This window comes from Pipra filicauda, unplaced genomic scaffold (assembly GCF_003945595.2).
Source record: "Pipra filicauda isolate LSUMZ 115617 unplaced genomic scaffold, ASM394559v2 scaffold346_size766342_pilon, whole genome shotgun sequence".
Taxonomy (NCBI): domain Eukaryota; kingdom Metazoa; phylum Chordata; class Aves; order Passeriformes; family Pipridae; genus Pipra; species Pipra filicauda.
Window position 1 is genome coordinate 164,837 of NW_024104472.1, and position 19,582 is coordinate 184,418.

Below are 19,582 nucleotides of genomic sequence, written 5' to 3' on the forward strand. Positions count from 1 at the left end.
AGTAAAGTGAGAAACCCAGTCTGGGCATCTACTGTGGTTACCTACGGCAGAACACAAAAGGAGAGTCTCAACATTAGATACAGAAGCTACCCTGGTAAGGTATCAGTTGTATGTCCAAGAGAAGCTATGTCAAGAGGGACACTAACTAGAGCCAGAAACAAGCATTCTTGGATCTTGGATTGATTAGGACATGGTGAAAGGAAACAGATACTGTTCCCTGCATTCTGTAGAGTGATAAAAAACGTACTATATAAAACCAAGAGCTTCTTTCAACAAAGGACTCAAAGTAGTGATTTCGCTGCTTCAAATTCAAACAATGCTACCTTTTTAAATACAGGTATGGACATCAACAAGATATTAAAATGTAATACAAGTGGTGTGCAGCATGCCAATTGTCATTTCTGCTCTAAACCATGGAAATACCTGGCAACTAAAGAAGGCATTCATTATGTTTTCCAAGACATATGCCAGTTGACTCCTTGAGTCTTCAAAACAGCTTTCCTAAATCCATGTTCAAAACAAATGATGCAGCCAAGTTCTCTGTGAAAGGTAAACTCCCTTTTTTTTTGCATTATTTCAAATACTGTATTTAGAAAGATAGGAGAACTAATTCAGAAGTCCCCAGTCTTACAACAACATGGCAAAGTTTTACCTAACAGTCGCTTATGTGGATCCTGCAATCAAATTAAGTTTCTCTGAAAGGATGATTAAACAAGGTACAATGGATGCACACAATGTCACAGTATTTATTAAAATCACAGAAAAATTACCTCTTGGAAAGTCTATTTCAATATCAAGGTCTGGCTCATATGGAATATCAGGCAAGCTTATCCGTGACTCTGTTTCTGAGTTTAGTAGACTTGATTCAGCTATCACACTTGCTAAAAAAAAAAAAAAAGAAAAACTCTCATTATTTTAACCAACACAAATGCTTCTAAAGCTGCTTGTCCTGCTCATCACCATCCTACATTTTGTTGTTATTGAGAACTCAGATTTACTTCTCCAATCTGACTTCCTTCAAACATAAAAGATACTTACTAGCTCTTTGTCCTCTTCATTAAGATGAGTCAGCAAAGCATACGTATAGAAAATCAAATACTGATGAATCTGGATCATATCAACCAATCACAGAACTCAAACAAGCTTGACAAACCTAACTATCTATTTTTCAACCTGATTCTCCCATAACAGAACAGATTTTCAAGTTTCTTTTTGTAGTATCTGTTTAACAAACATGGCAAGTAGGCAGGGAGAAACAAAGTTTGACCTCTTTCCAACTTCTGGCGAAGACAGATTTCTCCAAATTCAGTCCTCTGCAAATGAGTAAGCTCTGATGCCATATATCTACTCATTTAGCTGTACTTCACAAAAGAGAGCAAGGAACTGCAAGTGACAACTTTGCAGCACCATCAGAAATGTGCATTTGTAGTAGGGGAGTGGCAATAGTTTGGAAAGCAAGAAGCCTCCTGGGACTGCAGCTCCACTGGCCTTTGTTCATTAATTTATCAACATTCTTTCAGACACCTGTTAAAAGAGCTTGAAAGAAACTCACAAAATTTCACCTGAGCGAAGGCCAATTTTCCTGGAAAGATACAAAAGAGACTTGAGGATTGTGGCAGGCAGAGCCAGGAAAGAGGAACAAAGAGACATGTGGACTGAGAAAATATAGTTACAGGATACATAAATTTTTATTATGAGAATAATATTGCTCAAGGACTTTTCAGTTTCACATGTTCTGTCAGAGAGTAGGTGCGCAGAAGCTGAGAGGGAGCACATGTAGAACAGTTGAGCTGAAGTGTTCAAAGTGACACCCCATACCACAGAATGTCATGTTCACTATATGAAGGGGAGTTGGCTGGGGAATCACCGAACGCTGCTTGGGGGAGGATGGGCATCTGTCAGCAGTTGGTGATCAATTGTATTGTGCATCACTTAGTCTTCTTGTGTTTTATTCTCTCTCTCTCCCCTCTTCAGTGTACTTATTAGTGTTAGTAGAACTAATATATTTTATTTTGTTTCAATTATTAAACTGTTCTTAATTCACAAAGTTTACTTCTTTCCCGATTCTTCTCCCCACCAGATGTGGGGGAAGTGAGTGGCTGTGTGGTACGTAGTTGCCCTCTGGGGTTAAACCACAGGGCAACTTAATATAAGATCTCAGCACAGTACAACAGCACTGTTGTACTCAAACTTCCTCCACGAACCCCATGCTTCACTTGATTCACACACATCCCCTAGCACTCCAATGAGTCAAAAACTCACAAGGAAACTCACTGGTCACATCAGAAGCTTCCGCTTTTCCAGCATGTTCAGGCACCATCCCTGACAAGTTCAGTAGATCAGTTTCCAGAGGATCTGAGGGTACTTTTCCCCTCAGCTCTTCTATTGTTCCATGGATTTTCTCACTGCTACCCGGAGTAGTGGGTAAAAAAACTGGAACTGGCACCTGTGCAGACAGGGAGGCAGAGATAATAGAGAAAAGAAAAAAATGCTGCAACAAAGCATCAACAGTAGCCAAGAGAGAAAAAAAATTCTACACTCCTCTTCTAAAAGACAGAGTTAATACAGATTAGAAATAAATCACTCAAATGTGAGCTAGCAAAAAGTGTTGACAGGTTAAAAAAGCTCAATATAAATGATTGAGAAGAGAAGGAAAAGCAGGAAAGAATACAGAAGGAAAAAAATATGACAAAATATAGGTCGTCAAAGAAAGAACAGAAGGAACTTTGGAGCTTCAAACATGTCTGATTACAACTTCAGACTAACAGTTTGGACAAATCAGCATCCTGTTCTAATAGCTTGTTTGTGAAATACAGAATTTTAGGAAATCAGGGGGGTTTTTTCCACCATTTGGATGAGACTATGCATATAAGTGATAACAAAATAAACTTAAGAGTTATTTTCTTTTGCTGGTACAAGTTCAGGTTTTGGTATTTTTTCCTTTACTTTTCTTTCTTCTGTTTATCCCATTCTGCCATCCCTCCCCAACACAATTTTTTGGCTTCCTCATTACTAGAACAAATCTTGCTGTTGAAGGCTTATTCAGCAAACTCAAAGTATCAGTCAGAACTGTTCCTTAAAAGTTCAGCAGCACAAGATTTTCACACTGAAAGCAGGCAGATAGGTACTAAAGAACAATCAGGAAATTAAGTGCTGCTGGCAGATTCTAATGCTTTTTCAATATATAGTGCTGCAGCATCCTGCAATGCTTTAGACAGACCAGAACAAGAACAGTCAACAATATGAAGTGGTCCCACACGTGCATGTGAATGGATGCACTTTTAAAACGAAGTTGAAGTCTCACTTACAGGAACAGGAACTGCTGTAGGAACAGGAACATTTTGACTATACATATTCATAGGCACCGGAACATAGACGGGTACAGGAATAGGCACTGGGACATACTCTTTTTTCCAATCATCTTCTGTTAAAAGAAAAAAGAAAAAGGTGAACACTACCAGGTATTTAAATACATTTTACAACTGCCATTTAGGGGAAAAAAACCCAGAACATTTGCAATATGTTCAAAGAAAATAACAGTTAAGAAAAATCTGCAATAAAGAAATTTGTAGTTCCAGCACAGTTCAGGAGTTACCTGTCTGACAAGATTTTGTCTGCATATGAGGTTTACAGTACGTGGCTTTCGTCATTGTCAAAGGCTTGCAAAGAACTGCCTTGTTCTTCATTTCTCTGTTAGGTGTAGGAGAAGGTGGTGGTGCTGAGCCCTGCAGACAAGCAAATAAGAGAACGCGCTGTTGTTCCACACTGATTCCAACATGAAGTTCTTGACTTAATGTACCAGTTGATACTTTTCATAAACAAGATACTGAAGAGGAAGCTCACAAAAGCTTAACACAACAGGACCAATTCCTATTCCATAATTTCAAGCTATTCTATATTCCTAGTAATGAGGTGCCACTGCCAGGAATGTAACATTTAGTTGTATTTTACTCAGTCAGGGTTAGCACTATGAATAACAAATTCTGGCTCATTTTCTTTTTTTTTATTTCCCCTCCCCTTTTTTTTTTGTTATTATTGTTTTTAAATTTAAGATAAAGATTTTTTTTTTTACATTCTTGTTCAAATGGAAGTGCAATTTAAGCACTTTCATAACGTAAAAGTAATTTTAGCTGTAAAAAGAATTCACTATAAGCAGTATAGCAAACTATAGCATTCTTAAATTATGCTACAATCCAAAGATCCCATTTTAAAAAAAAAAAAAGTACTTCTGAATAAAAATTCTCTAAACAATTTTTTAGTACCTTAAGTATGAACTTCGAGCTCCCCCTACTGGCTTTACAATAGCGACAACAAATACTTGGGAACATCCCATAATGCTCCAACCGCATCCTTACAGTCAAGAAGTAAAAAAATCCCCCTTGTTCCAGACATGGTTTTTGCACCCTAGCACCTGTTTTGGAACCTGATTTAAGAAACAAACTCTCAGTTTAATTCAGTCATATATATGTAGGAAGACTATCCCCACATGTCCTTTTAAACACGGAAAGAAAGTGAAGTTCCAAGGGCAGCAGTACACTCTAACAGTTGTACACTTTCTAAAATATATTAAAAAATACTGTATCACACATAGCTTTGATATGGTCTCTAAAAATTTATGGACTGAATTAACATCATTATACATAAAATACTAGAAATTTTAAGCATGACAGCTTAGCTTGTCTGATGTTTCTAATTACCTAAGCAATTTTATTTTCTGTGTTTTTCACAAATATATTTATAATGCCATCAAAAAACTTTCACTTAAGTCTAAGATTTATCTTTAATGCCTATTTGCATTTAAAAGGTGAGTCAATTTTTTACTTGGTAAAAATAGGCAGTTCTGAGACCTTCCATGTGACAAATAAATAAAAACAAAACTAAGTTTCAAACAAAATACCCTAGGCTAACTGAAAACAATAACAATACTTCTGACAAGCTGACAAAAACCGAAACTGAAAATGAAGGCTGCTGCTTCACTGATGATCCCACTCTCCCAGACAGCAATCCCGCAAAAGGTTAGTTATGCTTCCCTACTCTGCCACCTGCAGCAAAGCCTATCAGACCTCGACCACCTAGACCATTCTACTCTTGGGAATTATAAAATTTAAGATATGAAGCCTTATTTTCAGCCTTTCAAAGTTGAGCTACAATCTTCATATTTTAATTGGCCAGTGAAATTCTCTTCCCTTTCTATACTCAATAAATACACCCAGTTGGTCTAAACATGTGAATAAGATACACAGTTTGTTGACTAACTTTTAAGCAACTCTTAAACGCATTATAGATGTAAAACAAATGGCCGATGATTTAGTTTCCCAGAAGACATTAAAAAGACAAAGTATGAATATTTTAACTACTGACGTGAAGAAGACTAAAAAACTCTGTAAATTATCATTCAAAGAGACCAAGTTTTGTTTTTTAATAGCATCCCCTTAAGTCACCAGGATCTCAAGTTTAAAATATATCTAGTTATGCTTTTTATATATAGATATATATTTATGAGTGTGTGTGTGTTAAATATATGTACTTACCGTTATTTTTGTCCGGGGGGTTTGACAGCCCTGATCTAAAAGCATAAGGAAACATTTTTAGAATTGTTTTTCCCCTTCTTCAAAATCAAAGCAAATTTCAGTAAGCAACTCAAGACAACATCTCTGATCAATATAACATTAAATTAACAGCACTGATGAGCACTATATTGCAGGTGAGAACTGCACCCAAGACTTTTCCTTCACAGGCACCTCTCAACTCCGGTACTGAGTCTTACACAAAGGTAAACACTAAATCAATGTTCTAGCCAGGTCTGAATACAAATATGAAAACAGTTATACAAAGAAGCTGTGTTGCCATAATTACATTAATTTAAAAGCTGATTTATATGAACTTTGCCTGACTTGCCCTAACATCATATAAATCTGCACTGAGTGTCCATCAGCAAATTTACACAGTACCTATTACCAACAGAAAGGAAAAAAAGAAGCGTGTTCCTCTTATCTAGATACTTTTATTCCATTCTCTTTTCATTTCCATTTCACTTATTTCCTTTTAATTCCTTTTAATTTATTTTTTTTTCATTCCTAGTGCGTTTATCTGCTCTCTGTGACCAAAAGGGATTTTGAGAAGTGTTTCCACAGAGCAAATAATGACAAACTGGAGCACAACGAAAAGAGGAAAACATTTTCTGTTCCCACAATGATACAATACTAAAGTTACACTTAACCCAAAACAGCTCAATGATGCCTCTCATGATAACATAAAATACGATAATCCCTAATGCAGTTTATCACAACAAATAAATAATTCATGCAGCTTTCAATTTTTCATTTAAAGGAAGCATCTTGTTCGACATTTATCAGCCATAAAGCAGCACATACCATAGTGTAAGTTCTCAGGTCCTTTTTGGGTTGCCAGATTTGGTTCATTTTGTTGGCAGTAGAATCGGAGCAAACAGTGCTGATCGCAGAAGTGCTTCATTTCGCCGCGCCACTGCACCTTCTCTTTGAGAGTTCCTTGAGACTTACAACAGTCACACCGTACAGCCTTAATGCAAAGGAAGATTTTGACATTTTTAAACAAGCCTTGGAAAATAATTATTTCTACATTTTAAAAGTTCACATTTTTAAGAGTACTGAGGACTCATTACCACTACACAGTCAAGTCTCGCTCATCTACAACAGTTATGCTACCTTCTAACTTGTGAACACAGGAACATCTGTTACTTCATTCTTCATTGTTTGCTGGGGGTTAACACCCTGAATAAATCTACTTTGTTTTACTAATTCTTCACTAAGTCTTTAAAAATTGCTCACTTCTAAACAGTCAGCAAAAAAAAATAATTTTATGCATCAATTTTAATTAATTCCATTGAAGCATTCTGCAAAACAAGAGCAGAAAGTGACAGACTCCTTAATGATCCTATTGAACTGAGGACAAATAGTTGTTTTATCTTCCCCTCCAAAGTTTGGTGGGTTTAAGTCACCAACAGAATCACTTCTCTAGGTATCAAATCAGCCCTTTAGTGTAAATAGGTTTTATATTTTCATTATTTTAGTAGTCTGGCAACAATTTTAGATTCCGGTTCTTTAGTTTGTCCAAATTTCTCTCTGATTTATAAACCACAATTGCTCTCAAACTAAAGAGGGTTCCCCAAAATCTAGCTGGCAAATTAACTTGAAACTCGAACATTATCTTTCACCAGTCTACATGGTATTTCATGAGGCATCACAAGACAGATACCGGTTTTCTCCAAAATAGATTCCGCTGCATTTAATCTGCCATGCTATAAATTATTATTTGAACAGTGGTGACCCCAGTTTCACATCTTCACCTAAGCAAAGAACTGTTTGTACTACAGTTTGCCTCAATATTGTTTGCAACCTCCACTCTAAAGCAGACCTTAAAAAAATAAAAGCTTTATAGATGCTCAGGAATCCAAAGTAAGTCAACCTAATAACATAGCCAGAAGAGGAAGAGGGAAGTTATAATATGCAACATAAAACATAATACATAAAACCATACACAACATTGCAGTTATCACAAGGCTCTGATGGTTAAAAAACAAAACAAACCAAAAAGAAGTCCAATTGCAGTTTTAGTGACTCCAAAAACGTATGAACAGGTCAATTAGTTCAAATTTAAAAAATAATTAAATGTTTAGTTCCTTCTCTGTACTTGAACAGTCTGGCACCATTCTCTGGCAATGTAAGAAACTAAGCTCTCAGTTGTAATTTTCAAGTATTTAAAGATGATATGTAGAGACTCTATTCTAACAGTATAACCAGCTTTAAATTGGGAGCAATTAAAGCTGTAGCTTCAGGATCACCTCACGCTTAGCGCCAGGTGCCCCTGGAAGGGCAGGTATTTCTCCTCCCCCTCCTCTATGCAGGTGTCAGCAGTAGTGCTCGGTACCTGCAGGGCACACAGAGACCTTACACCACTGCATTATCCCCATCCTCCCTCAAATTTGTTACATTTATCACTTGGACTTTCCACTGATGCTGATCCACAGTTCTTTTTGCAGCAGGTATCTTCTCAGTGGGACAAAAGAGCAAGTAAATTGTATTCTTGGAAGGGAGTGGGGAAGAAGATGAAATGTAGAGTGTTGTCAAAATAGTCTAGACTTATCAGTTCAGGGAAGCTGTGAATTCACACCTTTAATGTAAATGCATCTTCCAAAGCCACCAAAAGACTAAAATACCAGTAGAAAAAAAAATATGTATAATTCACTGTAATTTTAAATCTCAAGCCCACCTAACACTGATTGACAGTTGACCCATGTACAGAAAAGCCGATCTATTCTGATCTGTTGCAAGCTGCTTGACTATCAAAGCACCACTTTTTGCTCAATTTTTTCTCTCCTTCAAAGAAAGAAAAATGGGTCAAATCTTGTCAAATCCAGCAACTACAGCCTTCCTACAGCAGGGCCTATTGTGATAGGACAAGGAGTAATGGTTTTAAATTGAAGGATGGTCAATTTAGATTAGATATCAGAAAGAAGTTTTTTAGAATGAGGGTGCTGAAACACTGGAACAGGTTGCCCAGAGAGACTGTAGGCAGCACATCCCTAGAAACTTTCAAGGTCAGGTTGGATGGGACTCTGGGCAACTTAATCTTATTGAAGATGCCTCTGCTCATTGCAGGGGTGTTGGACTAGAAGGCCTTTAAAAGTCCCCTAACCTCAAACTATTCTGTGATTCTATGATTCCTGTAACTGTTTTCTCCCTTTCCTTGTCTGCTTTAGGCCTTTGTCTCTCCTGAGCTGCTACCAAGTTAATTTGGTAAAAAAAAATTTTGGTTTGCTTCCCCATGGAAATTACTACTCCTTAGCAAGTTTGAGATTCCTTTATAGCGATGCCTCACTTCTCATCCCTACATTTGCTCCACCATAATTCTACCATTTCCATAATCATGCTTACAGTCAGTATTATACACCCTTCCACTCACTGAAGTTTTCTGCTACCTTCTTGCTCACCCACTGCCCTGCCCATGACATTTAATGAAAGTAAATTAATGGTTATCATGACATTCTATGATTTTATGACTTTCTGCTTTTTCCTTCCTTCCCCTTTCCATTTGTTTTCATTTGGAATACTGTCACTATAACTGACTCTCCAAAATACCTGCCTTCAAGTCTGCTCTATCTCTGTTTCCAAAAAGCCCATCTCTACTTCCTATGCTTCAACTGCATATTAAGTCCTTTGCAACTCGTAACTACTTTTTGGTATATTTCTTTTCCCGTTTCTTCAGCATGTTCAAATGGGCATGGTGATTAGTATAAAGCACTAATGTCTGCCCCAAATTTGGGTTAAAGAACAAACTCTTCATATGGGGGGCTTTTATTTACATTTTTAATCCTTCCATCACCTGTTCCTAAATGTTCTCAAACGGTATTAACTTGGCCTAATCTTAGCTGTCTATTACAACTTCAACTGCAATAAATAAGAAGCAAAAGATTTTTCCAGAGAGTGAATGATTATCAGAAAGGAGATCAACTGTTCTGAAAGAGTACTTACTGGAAATCGAGATGCCATCTACAGAACGGCTGAATTCAGATAAGAGAAATTCCACAAGGCTGTCTTGCTGCCTTTACCGTTTTGATTAACGCTGGCTCCAGTTTCAAATTTTACCACCGCTGACAATCACTGCTATCTGAGCTCACCAGCCACAATAATTTTTCTATGCCTCGGACTGTAGCTCCCCACCCCTACCTCTTTGCTGCAGACATCTGACCTCCACTGAATACACAGTCACCACTGTACATGCTGAGTCTAATCAATTCTCCACTGTAGCCTCGAATGACCTGTGTGCACTTCAGCTGTAGTACTTTCAGCAATGTTTCTCAATGTATGTTTAAAGAAACAGATTTCTGTGCTGTTCTCAGAACTGTATATTCTTTTTCAAGGTACTTTCAATGCTCTAGGATAACATCAAATGATTGAAATGGTCATCAAACATCAGGCTACTAAAGTCATTTATACTGAAATTCCCCTGGCATTTTTCAGATTAATATCTAAATCAATGCATGCAAGTTTACAGGAGAACGTCTAATAACTTGGGGAGCTAACCTCAAGATACCAACAATTTTACCTCTTGTCTTGGAGCTGCATGGACACCATAGAGCAGAAACTTCCTCAGAAATTGGCACCAACTGGTAACTGTAGCTGCTGCCCAACAGATGATTAGGGCTGAATTATTCTTTTATATTTCAATGCTTCATATTAGTTTGAAAGGACAATTCTAGATAAGTCTGATTAACTTCTAACACTTCTAGATAACAGTTGTTGTGCTTCTACCATTGCTAACTTCTTTTGGCTTTTTTAGAAGAGAATTTTGGCATTCAGGGAAGTTCTCTCATAATATTTGATTATTTCTAAACATTACAATATTTTCCAGATATTATTACATGAGAAAGATGTGTTCATAAAAAAAAGTAGACAAAGAAGATGGAGACAAACACTTGTTTAATGAACACAATGATGGTGTTAAAACATTACTAGGTTATTACTACTTATTTCTCTTCGTGTATACAGTCATTGAAACTCCAAAATAACACTGAACATTGCATAAATGAGACAAAGCTCATACATATGTAACTATTCTTTTAAGAAGCTAACAGACAAAACAGCTAATGAAGTACAAATTCGGGGAGTGGCCCTTATCTATTCAGTCTTCCTACATTTTGATCATCATCTATTTATGGCTAGGTAAGAATATGAGCTATTGAAGCACTACCAAATCTAAGATATTTGGAGTGACTTTTATAAAAGTGGTGGAAGTTACGAGCAAGGAGGTAGAAAAAAAAAAAAAAAGACAATTTTAGCAAAAGACACAATTTCCCAAAAGTATTATATGTCTTCCCCATATAATAAATCCCAACCTTTTATAACCAAAACCCAACTACGTAAAGGCTTTAAGAAGCACTTGAAAAAAATGACCATGAACAATTCTTCATAATGAAACACTAATTCCACTAGCAAGTGTAAGATTCAAAAAGTAGAAATATTTAACACCTCAAAATCATCAAAAATATCAAAAGTCACAAGTTATCAGAAAATCTGTTTAAATTGCCTTTTCACAACAGCATATCTAACCTTCCCATAACACTGTACCATCAAGCATTTCTTAAGCAGACTTCATGGGCCAATTATCCTTATCCCATGAATCAGGGTTATCCGAAGCCCAAGTTTTCAAGTGGTTCTCAAAGCTGAATCACAGTACAAGCTTCCATAGAAGCTTATGTACATAAAACTAGTTTGGTATGCACACTCCCAGACTATATTGTTTGCTGAATCACCAAAAGATTCTAAAGCACACCAAAGATTTATTAAGTTCTCCATCAGAAGGCACTTTTTATGCAGGGATAAATTTCACCCCATATCCCAAGTTTTAAGGCATATAGATTTAATCTTATTGTATGAAGTTAACATTTTAGTTAAGAACTTTGCAGCCAAGCTTTCTCCCCCTATTTTCACAGGAGACAAAAGAAACACATGGTCTTCAGTAGGTTTTTTTTAGGAATGTCTAACAGTACCCTACATACATTTTTCAAAATAAAGAATTTACAACATTTGGCTGTAACATTTCTGGAACCAGCCATTCCAAAATATCAGCTACGTCTTCATATTCAGTTCTTTTATGGTAGGTAGATCATCTTGAATTACAGGACTTGTATCTAGCCCTCTAACATTTCAAGTTTTTATTGCCTTCCAAGCTGTGTGCAGAGTTTTGGTACAGTGATGAATTTTGTACTGTCTTTTTGCAATTGCATCCACAACTGAAGTTCTTGTTTTGATATTATCAATGTAGCTTTCCAGGATGTTCACAACAGAGATCAAATATTTTATCCACGGTACTAATTGCAGGTTTTCATCTTTTTTCTTTCAAAAAATGTAAACAAAACCTCTTAATGTGAACTCTTTGCTGGTTGTGCTTCACAAGGTAGTTAAACTTCCAGAGATTTAGAAATAGATGCCATCTGTTTGATTTAAACTTTTATTAGAAATCCATTTGGTCTTGCTTTTCCCTTTGAATAAGCCTCTGCAGTTCAAACTGTGGAAGAGGGAAAAGGCAAAAAAGGAGGCAAAAACAGGAACAAGAAAAACTCCGCTAACCTAGTTTATTGTCAGTCAACTCAAGGTATCCACCTGCTACTAACAGTGTTTTCAACATTCTGAATACACATTTAAGAAGTTTTGACAAGAAAAATGTGGTATCAATTGAGAAAAAATTGGAGTTGTAAAGTAACAAATACAAACATAGTAATTTCTTGGTTTTCTGTAACTCAAGACTTCCTTGCCAAATGAATTAATAAAATCTGATGACAGAAATGCTGCTCCTATATCTACAAAAAAACTCAAATTAATACATTTGCTTATTGTATAGCAAATGGTTTGTTGAAGTAATCCATATTTGCTGCACAGTCCTTGAGATATCCTCACATGTGCATTTTTGGTTTTTTTAACTGTGGAGCTCTCGTCAAAAATTCTGAGTTACTTGCCTTGTAGTACCAGTCCTGAAATTTTTTACAGCACTCTTCACTGCAGAAATCTCTCACTACACCATCAAGTTCCTTAGTTGCTCCCTTTTTGCACAGCTGTGAGCAGTAATTACAAGAAACACATCTCAGTCCTAACCGTCTTGCAAAGTCTTGTTTATATAGCAGCTTGCAGCCTGGAAACAGATTTTAAACATTAGGAACAAAGTAATTTTTACAGAGAGATATCACAGTTAAGAGTTAAATATCGAAAATTAAATGAATACAACAACAGCTAACAATTGGGGCTTCAGACAAATTCAGGTTGCATAATAAAACTATATTTCAAGACATTTTTACCTGAATATCTTTCCTGCATAACTCTATGGTTTCCTATGATGCCTGCATCTTTTTTAACAAAACCCTATGCTGAATCTTTGCTTATCAAAGCCCTGAATAAACAGTCAGGAAAAAAATACATAATTTTCTTTTAATAAAGACCCATACAGAAGCGTTGACTTGGAATTAAATTGCTCAATTGCACATCCTCAGAATACTAGATATCCAGATTACACTATCTACCAAAGAAATACCTATCATCATAGATCAACTTAATTTTATTACTACTTTTATTTATATTAATACCACAAATCACTTAATTTTTAAGAACACTAATATGTACAAGATGACCTAAGAACTGAGGAGTTTCTTTAAAAATATGACTAAAAAGTAAGTAATGACCAGTACTGAGAAAAATTATGCAATAACAGGAGATTACACATAAAATTAGTGAAGAATTTGTATGCAATTAATGTTTTAATTTGTCTTTTCATAATGGGGTGGGGTGGAGGTGCTGGTTGTGTTGGTTGGTTGTTGTTTTGTGTTTGTTTTTTTTTTTTCATTTGTTATGCAGTCATAATTTCAAGGTTGCCATAATGACAGCTATAGTCTTCCATAATCTGATCCTCCCTCAAGCAAATTGGAAAAGACATTCTAACATATTAAATGTGTTAAAAGATGAATACTGTAGCTATTACTTAGGCTATTTTGAGAATATAATGTATTTAAACTACCTCAAATCTAGTGTCTATTCAGCTGATGCCTAAATCATATACCATATACCCCTGTAATTGTCCTAATTTTATAGAAGAGAACAGAATGAGAAGACAAAGTAACTCTCTATATTAAACACTGGAGGGATGAGATAACATTTACACAGACCTAAGGTACTGCACCTGTTTTTATGATCTCGCAAATATCACAGGATCACCAAAGACCAGAACTCAAGTCTTCCAAGTGTCCACTCTGCAAGGGCTTATGTATAGTCTAACAGATGCAGACTTCTGTACTCCCAGTACATTACAAAACTCAATATGCAACATACATACCGCGCTTCCTCTGCCATACAGAATACAAAATTCAGTAATTTCAATTAAGTGACTTGTGCTGTTGTCTATTAGGGTTGAATTCATGTGTGAAACTGAGATACTATTTTTAAATCACTAAAAGCACAAGAATGTAAATGGAAACTGCAACAGACAGCATCTTCCAAAAGGTTATTGAGGAATGTTAACTTGCAATGCAACAAGCTTTGCTAACAAATTAAATTTGCTAGTAATTTCAAAACAAGACAATTATAGAATATTACACAAATAAGACATGGTAGGTAATAATAGTTTTAAACTAATTTGGATTTTAAATATACTGCTTTGAAGGAAATAACAATCCTAAAGATACCAGTGTGTGCAAGCTATTAGTTAAAAGTACCCATTAAAAGCATGCGAAATTTCTTGCCAGTATTTTTTCCTGCTGCTGTATCTCATTATTACTGCATGGTACATCAGACTTTTTCCACTTCTTTACAATTCCAGAGATAGTTTAGCACCACAATGTATCCTCCTCTTCAGCTATGTCTTAGAAAAGCCATTCAATGCTGCATAAACATTTCAAGGCTATAAATTAGTACTACTCCTCTACTACCAATCAGGCAACCTGTGTCCACCTGGCTAAATAGTTTACAAAAAGGACTGACAAAGTTGACATTTTTCTTGGCTGCTAAACTAAGGGAAGTAAAATTAAAGATGCTGCTGCTGTTATATTAAAAAAAGTTATCAGGTAAGAAATTTTCCATTCTACAGTCAAACATCTCCCACATCTCTGTGACTCACGGAAAAAAAATGAGCAGTGAACATTAAGTAAGGGGAAACAAAAAGTCTAACATTCCAGCCATTAAGACTAAATGCCTGAAAAACACATTTTTTTTTCAATAGATCACTGATTGTAGGGGTTCTTGCTGAAGGAGGCCTCTACAGATGATAGAAAATCCATCTTTATAAAACTTGACAGTAGATTTTTACAACCGTGAAGACTGTTAAAATGGAAGTACAAAGGTTTTCTTTTGCAACATCATAAGCAAAATTTCTTCAGATTTGTCTGAAACTTTTCCACATCTTTGTAATAGGTAACTTAATCTACCTGGCCAGGGAATATTTGTTTTAGCTTCAAGATCTTGTCATTTCAGACAAAGAGAAAACAAAACGCCTCTCCCTAGGTCCTTGGTGCTCTGTGCAACCTAGGATACACATTTTTATGATAATGCTATGGTTTTGACAGGAATAGTAAGACTTTCTTTGTATGGAAAAAGGTATTTGCCTTTGACAAAACAGGTTCTGAGCTCCAACAACTTGGTCTCCATGGTGCACAATGGAAATCTTGAATTAACACAGCAGTAGCATTCATCATGGCTTTGCGGACATGACTATGAAGTGGGCTTTAAATTACAGTATGTTTCTGATGAGTAATACAAAAAGCACTGGTTGTCTGATCTTTCCAACATCAACACTAAAGTCCTGAGGATTTGGACAGCCTAACTCCCCTGGGGACTTGGGGTTCATGAGTATAAGCACTGCCTAAAACAAACAGCTGACAACCTGCAAGAGACTGAAATGGTTAATGGCTTAAACATCGTAAGATCACCAAAAGACTTCTGTCCACTGTAGCAAACTAAAAAAAAAGAGCTGCTCATCCAGCAAAGCCCACCCCTCCCTCAATATGCCCCCTACTTTGGACTGTGAAAGGACCCTGAGATAAGATAAGGGGATATTATTGTCCAACTATCCCAGGTGCAGAAGGGCCTGCATACCTGAAGCAACAAAATGGATTTCCAGATAAGGGAAGAGGCTGATAAGAGGCAAATCCTGCGAGGTGGAATAATCTTTCTTATCATGCCAATGTCCTCCCTTACATGATGACTCCGCTGTGAAAATCCCTCCAGGGAGCATCGGAAGACATTTCACACCTAGCCTGGGCTATTCATCTCAGTTGATAGACCATAATGGACCATGACCGATGCTGACATAAGAGGCAGCTGTAACTTCTTAGAAGGTGTCAGAGACTCATGACATGTCCCCTGACACTAACCACTGTAAAACTCTGCCCCAGGAGAGGTACTAGGTGTTCCCACCTGAGCTTGCAGAGTATAATAACTCATAAAATCTTTGAGTTTAGGGGGCCTTCCCCCACCCCCAACGGATCAAGACCATCAATTCAACCAATAGACATTGAAGCTGCAATACCGAGTTTCATCACTGGATCCAGCAGGTGGTGACTCCTTCCACCACTTTTATCCTTTCTTTCTCTTCCTTTCCTTATACATTTCCTTAAGTTTTATTTGTATGCTTGAACATTGCTGTATTATTACAGATGGTAACAACCAAAATGGCTACATACCTGTTTTCCTTTGAAACAAAATTGTTCTAAAATATACCCTACATATATATATTTACAAACACCGATCATTCAGTGTTGTTTCACTCTAATCCACCCCAAAGGATTTTTTAACAAGAAGCTGAGTTACCCTTCCCTTCTGGGGTGGGTATTAACACAACCCCAACATTTTGTACAAAAAGTTATGAGTAAAATCTCAAGTTCCCCAGGATTTCAGCTACAACACAAACACACAAGTTACAGTGTGACCAGATGGAAACCTCTAAGTGCTTTAAAGTGACTGAGAGAAAACAGCTCTTATTTTCAAAGAAAAGTGTAAGCACAGGTTATCTGCCTCAAGCTACATCACTTATGATCTTTATCAAAATTCTAACAGACCACTCTGTAAGTCAGCTGTCTTAGAAAGACCACTAAGGAGCATTTTCAGACAAAGTATCTCCAACTCAAAATCTGAAGCAGCAAAAAAGAAGTAGCTGTTTATCTCCTAAATTAACATAACATATCCTTAATTACACTACTAGAATTCTGGCTTCCAAGCAAAGCCCAATACAAAATCCATCTCTTCCAACAGTCCAGAATTTTGGTTCCCCACATAAATGGTGGAGAGAAGATAGGGATCTGAACACATGCAACAGAAGATTACTAAAAAGACAACACCCAACCAGTTCATCCAAACCTTTACCTCAGGTTCTATGTTAAGAGGGCTTCCTTTCTCTTGGCAGATCCAAGGGCTGCCAGGTCCAGCTGTGCAGAGTTGCCAGCACTGCAGAGTTGCCCACTGTAGGAAAACTGCTTCACTTGACAGACTGCAGACTCAGTGCAAGCAAGCTACTAAGCACCTGATTCTATTCCACCTAGCAGCACCTACCTGAATTAGAGGAAGTTCAGTACATTTCCACATCAAGCAGCTGTGAGAAAGGAATGCTGAACTAGAAATATTCCCTGAGTCCTCAACACCAGTCTCTTTTTACCACAGAGAATAATATCTTTTATAGAGAGGAACTGTTCCATTCTAAAAGCAATTGGTTTTTTTACCTCTGAAAGGCTGTACTTACTAGACTATCTTTGTCCTTCAAGTAACATACAATACCTGCTGTTCTCTCATCTTGTAATAACTTCCACTGTTATCCATTAACAACTTCATCTAGAGAAGAATAACAACAGGCCTGTAGCATCACAAGTTAGGCCTTAAAGATTTCTGGAGTTATGTTCCACCCACGTTTTTCTGCTGTATCTCCCTCTGAATTGATTTGCATACAATAGCAACCTCTTCCATACCCACATTCCCATCATCCGCTGTCCCTGGATTCATAAGAAACATCATTATCCTTAGGAAAACAATGCAATGCATCCAAATTTTGTGTCCTGCTTGGATTACTATTAAAGTAGACCCCATCCTCTTTATGTAACAGAGAAGCTGTGTACCACTTCCTTCCTTGCCTGTAGCTTAAGAATCTTTTATCATAATTCAATTCAACTTTTATACACTCTCAGTTTATCCTAATATTTTCTGATAATTAGATACTATCTCCTTCTGTTCTCCTCTCTCCTACTCCCACATAGTTATTCACGTTTTGCTTGTTCTTAAATCTTTCCAGGTTGATTATTCTTTCACGTTAATAAGAAGCATCTTTATCAGCTTTCTTCTTGTGCTCATAATCTCAGCACCTTAAACTGCATCACCCCTTACCTGCAACAGCCAATTCTTCACTTAAAGAACTACCTCAAACCTCTTTAAAAGACACAACAGTGGAATTAACACCAAAGGATGATAATTTAACAAGGACTACTGGTGTCGAACAATGCACAGGATTTCACTTGATACTCTTTACCATGTTAGAAATTAGCTCTACATGAATTAAAAAAATCTCAAAATTCAGCACAACATGTACTCAAAATTTAAATGACGTTACTTGAACAGTATCAGTGTTCTCCCTCTACAGACAGAAGGAAGATAAACATAATCTCTTCCACAGCATATTTTTCAACTACAAGAACACTACCAGAAATACCAAAATCCAGGTTAACAAGGTAAAAATTTCAAGTAATTTCAGAAGATATGCATCCAACAAGCACTAACTGGAAACTACATCTACACAACAAGACTCTTCCACAAGTAGAATACCACAAGAGCAAACTGCCCAGCTCTTCCATGTGTGTTTGCCTAGAAGGCATGGAACTACGTTTTCCTTTGGCATGCCAAAAGCCTTCACTTGGTGCTTCTGTTGCAAGGGAACCTGTTAAATATTTCGTAAGGGACTTGTCCGATTTGAATATCCTGTCTCTTTTCCCTTACTCATTTTTATCAGCAGAAAAGAATATTTGAACTTTTACAGTAACAAAATTTGTTTGAAATAGCCATTTGCAGCTCAAAGATTTAATACCAGACTACTAAATCAGATGATGTGGTCTGAACAACTGCACTGTGTCATCAGAGTTCCCTAACGAAAACTGTCATGGCTCCAGGGGATGTCAGGGATGTCCCATCGTACCTTCTGTCCACAGCAGTCAAAGGAGGTCATATTCTCTCAGAATAGCTCACGCACCTCAAAATCCCTCCACATTTGACTTCCCCTTCTCTACTAATCTGACTTGTGGGAAAGGAATATATTCCCTTAGTAACAACATGACTCTTGCAATTGTCAAAGGGCATTTTTATGGATCATACATTTTATAGCATTTAAGACATGTTTTGCTTTTCATTTGTACCCTTTTGCCAGGATATTCCAACTCAGCACCAAATAACCTTCAAAGAGAGCCACCAGGAAGCTGATATTTTAGGTTAGAATTTGTCTCAAGAGAGACATGGCCAAAAGTGGTCATGAGCAAAGCCAAACTCTCTAACATGATAGGCTACAACAGAAAAAGCACCAGAGCAAGAACAAGTTATTTTAACATGGTAGGCCTCTGTCAAAAGCTGCAGAAGGGTGAGGCAATGGCTCTGTGAAGTACAAACCCAAGAGCTAGCAAAAGATTTCATCATGCAAAACACTTAACTGTGATATTTACAAATCACATATGATTTACATATACTAAATATCTTTCCCCCCCATAACCACATTTTATACTACTTACCAATGCTTGACAGCTATTGCAAAGCAGTATGCAGTTATCAAGTTTCAATTATACCATAAAATTTTGCATAAAAAAGGATGCTTTTCTACAGTCTTCAAAAATTTCTGTATGCTAGCCCAAATACTGTCCATTTTATTTTTAAAAGCTGTATCAGTGCCTCTAAAATAGACAGTTGATAATGTAAACTATTACAAAGATGTGTTTAAACAGTTTCTGTAGCCCTCACTTTAAAAATAATGAGACCAAACATCAGGAACAAAGTGATTCAAGCAGGCTTGATGGCAACTCCCTTCATCTAGGGGAACACAG

The 19,582-nt window shown here is 36.8% G+C and overlaps 1 protein-coding gene across 11 annotated transcripts in view; it reads right to left on the reverse strand.

Moving 5' to 3' along the window:
* The window catches only part of ZMYM2 (zinc finger MYM-type containing 2), an 85,654-nt gene that overhangs the window by 13,717 nt on the left and 52,355 nt on the right, over positions 1 to 19,582 (reverse strand). For 10 of the 11 annotated variants that reach the window (XM_039384312.1, XM_039384315.1, XM_039384314.1 and 7 more), the window contains 7 exons: positions 12,497 to 12,669; positions 6,375 to 6,540; positions 5,532 to 5,566; positions 3,596 to 3,725; positions 3,309 to 3,424; positions 2,263 to 2,446; positions 771 to 881 (listed from right to left, as the gene is read on the reverse strand). In XM_039384312.1, coding sequence (XP_039240246.1) covers positions 771 to 881; positions 2,263 to 2,446; positions 3,309 to 3,424; positions 3,596 to 3,725; positions 5,532 to 5,566; positions 6,375 to 6,540; positions 12,497 to 12,669 — 915 coding nt within the window. The remainder of the gene's footprint in view (positions 1 to 770; positions 882 to 2,262; positions 2,447 to 3,308; positions 3,425 to 3,595; positions 3,726 to 5,531; positions 5,567 to 6,374; positions 6,541 to 12,496; positions 12,670 to 19,582) is intronic. The other variant, XM_027719222.2, reaches the window with a different exon arrangement.